Source organism: Corvus cornix, chromosome 4, assembly GCF_000738735.6.
Source record: "Corvus cornix cornix isolate S_Up_H32 chromosome 4, ASM73873v5, whole genome shotgun sequence".
NCBI lineage: Eukaryota > Metazoa > Chordata > Aves > Passeriformes > Corvidae > Corvus > Corvus cornix.
The window spans coordinates 67,867,778-67,874,691 of record NC_046334.1 but is presented as its reverse complement, the minus strand read 5'-3'; the positions used below and the strand labels follow the sequence as shown (position 1 = coordinate 67,874,691).

The following is a 6,914-nucleotide window of genomic DNA, read 5'->3' as shown; positions in this document are numbered from 1 at the left end:
AGGAATCCCAGGGAATTGAGGGGAAGTCCTAAAAGGATGCAACTGCTCCACAGGCAGCTACAGAGGTGACAGAGCCAAACTCTTCTTGATTATGGAAGATGGTATAACATGAGACACCAGCCACAAACTGAACTTTGGGAGGTCTGGGTTGAGCACCTTCTTCCAAGAGGTGGGTGGTGGAGACCCAGGATGAGTACCCAGGGAGCCAGAGCAGGTGGGATTTGACATTTGGCCCAGACCATGGCTGATCCACTGGTGATATCTTTGCCTGAGAAGATCTGCATGTCCGTATCTCTGATTCAGGTGCAAAAAGCAGTAATAAGACACTTCACTCCTTTTTTTCTAACAAGATTCTAAGACCCTATGCTTTATTTTCAAAACAAATTAAAGACAGAAGTACCTGCTGACTTCCCACAAGATGTAGCTTCCTCAATAATTTTTGAAAATGATCCATGCCTTTTCTCTTTATACAAACCAGATTTAGGTATTGGGGAATGGATTTACTTTAATCAAATTATCAATTGACATGGCCTCGAGTTAGTTCAAATCAGGTGCATTTTCTTGGCTCTGGAGAGTTAAAGTGATATCGTATTTTAAAAGATCCCATATTCTGATGGGGAGATGTACAAGTATTCTGAACTTTGCTATTGAGATTAAGTTTATCTCACCTGCCATTTGCTCAGCAGGCCTGGCTAGATATTAATTACCTTGGCCAAATTTCACTCAATAAGCATTTCTCCTTTTCTTAATACTAACTTCTTTTTTTTTTGCTAAAGAAAATTAAAAGAACATTGAGCCCAACAGAGCACAAAGAAGTTTTATTTTTGTCCGTTGATCAAAAATAAGATGGTCACATTTCCAAATTTTCCAGCAGTGATTCACAGTCCCCATTTATCCAGCAGCAAATCAGGAGCACAGATATGCTATAGCTATTCACAGTAAGCAGAGAAGGAGAGGATGCCTACAGAAAACAACTTGGGGTCCAAACGGGGTGAATTCTCCCATAAGCCATCCATTTCTGTGAATGGAAAACTTTCTGCCCAGTTACCAAGAGAATCCTGGACAATTATATTCCCCTTTCAACACTTGATGAGTGACGTCCAGCCCTTAGGTGCTTCGTCTCCATGGACACGGTGGGCCTGGGAACTCTGCAGTTTTTTCAAGCCTAATATCTCTCCCCATCATGGAAAGAGAGGGGACCTGAACTGCCTGGAGGAGCAGCCAGAGGTCCAGGGCATGAATAGGTGGGAGGCACACGTGCTTCCAGGTGGCCCATGGCCAGAGAACTTTGGCTGACAGGAGGCAGGGATCTACCAACTTGGGCTGCTGCCAGGACACAGCAGAAGAGGTCAGTCACCACTCTCCCCATGAAGAGGACACTGAAAAGGGACATGTCAGCACAGCCCCATGTGACACCGGGGTATTCACTTGAGACAGGCATAAAAACAAAATGAAATTCCTAAGGTGATGTAATTCCTGAGGGGATAAAAGGGAAAACAGGAAAAAAGCTGTTTGGAGAAATTGCTGAGTCAACCCACCCCCCCATGAATGCTCTCTGAACCTGCCTGGCTCCCTCCACGATGTGTAGGCATGATGTCCCTACAGATTTTCTCCCCTCCCAGCCAACTTCATCCACTGTCCGTCCAACCAGCTGAGGTTTTCCCTCTCCTGCCTCATCTGGCAGACACTGCCTGTACTAATTAACCAGAAACTGAGGCTCGCTCCTGCAGCACGGAGAGCGGGGCTGAGCCGGCAGGAGTGGGACAGGAGGCAGCAGAAGGCTCTGACAGTGTCTCCAAATTGGAAAGAGATAGATCTTTTTCATTCTTATCCATGATTTCACTTCAAGAAAGGACAAAGGTGCTAGGAGAAGGGAAAACAGAAGAATTGCAAAGAGGAGAAGGAATGTGAGTGAAAAGGTGGAAAATCCCTGAGCTGACTTTGGGAGGCAGGAGGAATTCATTGAGGCAAGAAGCCGAGCCTGGGAGTCCAGACCCAGAGGATGGCTGCTCAGAGGCCGTGAAGCAGTCTGGGACTCTCAGCCAAAGGGACCAGACTGGCAGAGGAGCCCAGCTCTGAGTCCTACTTTGGAGGGAGGAATGGGGCTCAGCTTGGAGGCTGCTGCTAGCCCTTCTTCTGATGTGGCACTTGGGAGAGTTGCAGCTCCAAGGGCTGGAATGCTCCTTCAGTACACGAGTGACTGTAGTCCCTATGGGGAAAGGAGATGAAAGGGGCTTGGTAGATCACTATTGGCACCAGCTCTCTATCCATGCAGGGCCATAGTGGTGGAGCCTGAATCAATCTGCAGTCTTCAGGTGGGCCAGTGCAAGGCCAGCAATTGATCTGGAGTCATTTTCTTAGGGGACAATGATGGGTTTGGGCTACTGCTGCATCTGGGTTACACCAAACCCCACCAGAACAGGTCTGTGAGCCAGTCAGTCCCTGGCAGTGTGCAGCCACTATTCTGCCAGTGATAAAGACCCACTGTGCACCCACCAGCGAGCAGAAGCCCCCCAGTGTCAGCTCCAGGGGATAACAGTCACCACGTTCTCCTCCTCAGATGCGTGCTTCCACGCTGCAAGATCATTAGATGATTTGGCTCGTTCCTCTGATAACGAACCTCTCTGCACAATTATTATTTTTTTTATCATTTGTTTATGGATGCCACATTGCGGCCTCCATGAAATGGATCTTATGGGGTGTTCCCTGCCCCCACATTGTAAATTGCAGTCTGTAAATTGTAGGGCAATTTATCACTGACCGTTGCCCAGTTTTACGTTAATGTTTGAACATGCCCATAAACTAATTACATCATCTTACCTCTGGCCAACTTTTAAGGCAGAAGGATGATATAAAACCAAGTTCTGCTTACCAGCAAGGCACCTTCTCTTGTGTTAGGAGCACAGAGACCCTTTCCACCATGAGCTTCACCGGAAAGTACGAGCTCCAGTCCCAGGAAAACTTTGAGCCCTTTATGAAAGCCCTTGGTAAGTGCCTGCATGTGCTATGTGCTGCTTTGCCCCCTCAGATCCCAATGATTTTTGGCAGCCAACTGTTCTGATGTGCTGATGATGTAGATTGAGACATCTCTTAGGTTTCCTATTTCTGTCTGTCACCTTGTAATTGTTGGGCTTTTAAATGTATATGTGTGGAGATATGATCTCAAAATAGAAGAGAAAGCACCTCTCTGTCTTGGGGGCTGGGGGTCAAGAGATGATGGGTAAAGTTTTATGGCTTGCAGGAAGTCAGTGCTGGCAGGCTCTGCAGCCACTGGCCAGTGTGGCTGAGTGCTGCACACACATGATAAGCCAGCAGGACCTTGGTGGCTTAGGGGAATTGCAGATCTGCTCCATCAAGCTGTGAAATTTGAGGGCGAGCAGGACATTGGTCAGCCACTGTGCTGTGATGCTGCAAAGCCTCAAATCTCACCGTTCATCAGAAAAATAGTTAGTGTTGTTTAAATGCTAAATGATGAATGTGTCTGATAGATTTCCACTCATGTCTGTCACAGGGAATGTGGTCCTGCAGGGATTCACGGGGCTTTGTACTATTACTGCACAATTAAGTGCCAGAAGGGCTCTACCTGTCAGATCACCTTCAGGCTTTGGGAGAAGATTTTATAAACTGGTTCTGAGGAACCCTGAATCTCGTAAAAAACCCACTTTGTTCCTTTGTTCTGTCTTCATTTAATCCATTTTTCCTTGCCTGTCAGTGAAAGAAGGAAAGCAGGATTTATTCTGAGACCCTGTCTCTTTATTCTGAGACAAAGGTGATGTTTGTTCTCCCAGTCAGCTCAGTGGACATGGGACATGCCTAGTTCCCACACAAAATCCAGGATGACAGTATTGATCTTCCTCCCCAGCAGACTCAGGGACCTGTGGCTCTTGGGGAAGCATCGTCACTGAAATGTTTTTCCGCACTGGAATAGAAATTTTCCCAGCTGTAGGTCCCCAAATCCTGCTACATTCATTCACTCAGCAGCAACAATCTGCCCACAGATGGCTCCACCGTTCACTCAATGTCTCTTGTTCCTGCGCAGGGCTCCCTGAGGACCAGATCCAGAAGGGCAAGGACCTCAAGAGCATCTCAGAAATTGTGCAGGATGGGAAAAAGTTCAAGGTTACTGTGACCACTGGCACAAAAGTGATGAAAAACGAGTTCACCATTGGGGAGGAGAGTGAGTTAGAGATGCTGAATGGAGAGAAAGTGAAGGTGAGTGAGCAGCCCCTCCTCTTCCAGGGCTGTGGGGGCTCAGGGACATTACATTTCCTTTCCAGCCATTCCCTCTGCATATGAGCAAAGGGACTGACCATACCACAGGTATTAATTAATGTACTGCACTTCCTGCAGAAGAAGCCTTGCATTTCTAAAACTATTTTAGTAGTCACTTTGGGAAGCACTGGGAGCCAGTGTTTTAATATCCCATTTGGAAAAGGGGGATAGAGATGCTTTGGTAAATTTTTTTTTACAGGAAGAGTTCTGAAAGATTTGAGGGGGAAAAAGATTGTGTCTTTTTGCAACACAAAACATACCTCTGCCTCCATTTTGTTGACTCAAAAGTAGTGCAGGAAAATCAGACAATCAGTCATAAACCAATAAATCTCTCAAATTTTAAGTCCCAGTAGCTGTTAACTTCTCTGCTAGCCTTTCCCACTGATTCAGGTTATGCTGGGTGAGACGATTTGGCAAGGTGAGGAGTTATCACCCTTGGACTTGGGGCAGCTCCTGTTCCTGGATATTAGTTTCCAGTGGTTCACAGAACGTCAAGGCAGCACCACTGGCAAATACGGCCTCTCACCTCTACCTCAGGAGAAGATGGTATTGCAGGGACTTTTGAAAGCAGGAGGGTGATCAGCAAAGAAATGCCCCGTGAATGGGGCTCTGAGAGCTGTCACGATTTCCAGCATCACTTTGGCATAAACCAGGGGGAAACAGTTATTAGAAGAGTTTTACACTCTGCGTAAAGAGTTTTGCATCAGCAGCTCAAGGGCAAATGAACACATCTTATAGCTGGGCAAGACAGATAAACAGAAATAGGCTTTGCTGGCTTATTTATTTGTTTAATTTCATTGATCAGTGATAGCTGCCCTGGGACAGCTATCTGTAGCCTTTTTAGATGTGCAGCTCCCAGGGGGCAGAGACTCAGCAGATGTGCCTGTCCCTTGATGAACTTTCCACCGATGTCTGAGTTTCTGAAAGCTCCTTAAATAGTTTCCCACCTTGACTGAGACTTGCTCCAGCCCCTTACTGTCATCCAGCTCCCAGACACCTCACCCCAAAGGAGGCTGCTGCAGCAGTGTGCAGTAGGTGGGTGGTGCAGAGGAGATGTCGTGACACACCCTGGCCCAGCTCAGCTGGCTCTGCAGTCCCCTCCTACTGAAGCAGGGGAAGGACAAAATGCAGGGGTCGAGGTGGTCTCCAGCAATAACATGAATGCTCTGTCTTCCACCAGGCTGTTGTGCAGATGGAGGGTGACAACAAGCTGGTCACACAGGTGAAAGGGATGAAATCTGTCACAGAGCTCAACGGAGACACCATCACCCACGTAAGTGCAGAAGGGCAATGGCTGGAATAACAGAGCTGCCTTCAGGGGCCTGGCCCTAGGAAACTACAGAGGTGCTGGGCACCTTGGGGAGGTGCTGGAGCAGAGCATGTGCTTGCACACAGGCTCTGCAGCCAGGCACTGAAGGCAGTTTCTCATTAGAGTATAATCCAAAAAGTACTTTTAAGACCCCAGTTTAGGCAGAGCTGATCAAAGATTCAGGTAATGAGGGCATGTTCTCACTCACCCAGAGGAACAGGAATGTGCCAGGGCTTGGCACTCTTAGAGAAGAGAGGTGAGGCAAACTGATCCCAGCTGAGGGATGCCAGATAATCCCTACCTGCTTTGGGGTATCCATGAAAAAAATCCAAAGCTTTAAAAATTCAGTTTATAAGAGATAGGCTGGGGATCAGTCCTGTTTTGATTTGCAAGACCACATCCTAAGTACAGTTTGGAGCTAAAAACAATGATGATCCTTATTTGTCCCTTCCAACTTGAGATATTCAATGACTCTACAAATTCATAAAAAGCTAACACCTTCCATTTCTTTTTCAGACAATGACCCTGGGTGACCTCACCTTCAAGAGAGTCAGCAAGAGAATCTAGAAACCTTACACATGCCAATCTTTTTACCATGTAAAATGTGTCCATTAAAATAAAATTTTATTGAAGCTCTTCATTGTCATCAACCTCTTCTCTGCTGCTATAAATAGACACAAGCCTCCAAAGCTCATGGAAGCAATGGTAGAAATTGGGAAACAAACTGAGCTAAGGGTGTGCTGAGGTTGGGGAATGGAGTTGAGGCAGGGCACAGGCTCAGAGCTACTCACCATGCTGATGAGTGTTCTTCCAGCCCTTTCCTGGGGACAGGTGCCAGCATCCTGCTGGGGATGTCCCAGTAGGTCCTGTACCCATGGCTGATCTGGCTGGGGAGCACTGGGCAGGAAAAGGACTCTGTTCCCTTTCCTTACAGACATGGCCAAGGTGACCAGAGTAACCAGCAGGGCCAAAGAATGGGGTGGTTTAGGTGGAGTCAAGGAAGTGCCAGTGCTCCTGTTTGGAGAGCTGCCTTGAGGAAGCACCCAGCATGGGCTAGCAGCTGCAGTCTTCATCCTCACACCTCTGAAGTAGGATCCATCCCTATAGGCTCTGGCCACCCCATCCTCATCTCCTCCTCACCCCTTCCCACCAGCAGGAGGGCCACAAACTCCCTTCAGGTGTCCAGTGTGTGTTTCACCCCAAGCTGCTCCTGATAAATTGGGTTGAACTGCAATCAAACACTTCTTCCAGGGTGAAATACAGATTTTTGTCTCCTGGCAGGAGATGGGCTGGTTGTTCTCAGTGTAGACAGAGGGAGCAAACTCATCTCCCA

The 6,914-nt window shown here is 47.5% G+C and overlaps 1 protein-coding gene across 1 annotated transcript; it reads left to right on the top strand.

Moving 5' to 3' along the window:
- The first annotated feature begins 2,853 nt into the window (after nt 1-2,853).
- On the top strand, nt 2,854-6,219 carry FABP1 (fatty acid binding protein 1). The gene is made up of 4 exons (XM_010402092.3): nt 2,854-2,987; nt 4,040-4,212; nt 5,453-5,545; nt 6,098-6,219. Exons 1-4 carry the CDS (start codon nt 2,921-2,923, stop codon nt 6,146-6,148), a joined length of 384 nt encoding a protein of 127 aa, XP_010400394.1. The 5' UTR covers nt 2,854-2,920; the 3' UTR covers nt 6,149-6,219.
- Nucleotides 6,220-6,914: the final 695 nt, after the last annotated feature.

Excerpts from the sequence above, each read along its gene's own strand:
- FABP1 (XM_010402092.3), top strand. The coding sequence starts at position 2,921 with ATGAGCTTCACCGGAAAGTACGAGCTCCAGTCCCAGGAAAACTTTGAG. Across the intron at positions 4,213-5,452 it reads TGAATGGAGAGAAAGTGAAG|GCTGTTGTGCAGATGGAGGG; the intron begins GTGAGTGAGCAG and ends GTCTTCCACCAG. Across the intron at positions 5,546-6,097 it reads ACGGAGACACCATCACCCAC|ACAATGACCCTGGGTGACCT; the intron begins GTAAGTGCAGAA and ends TTTCTTTTTCAG.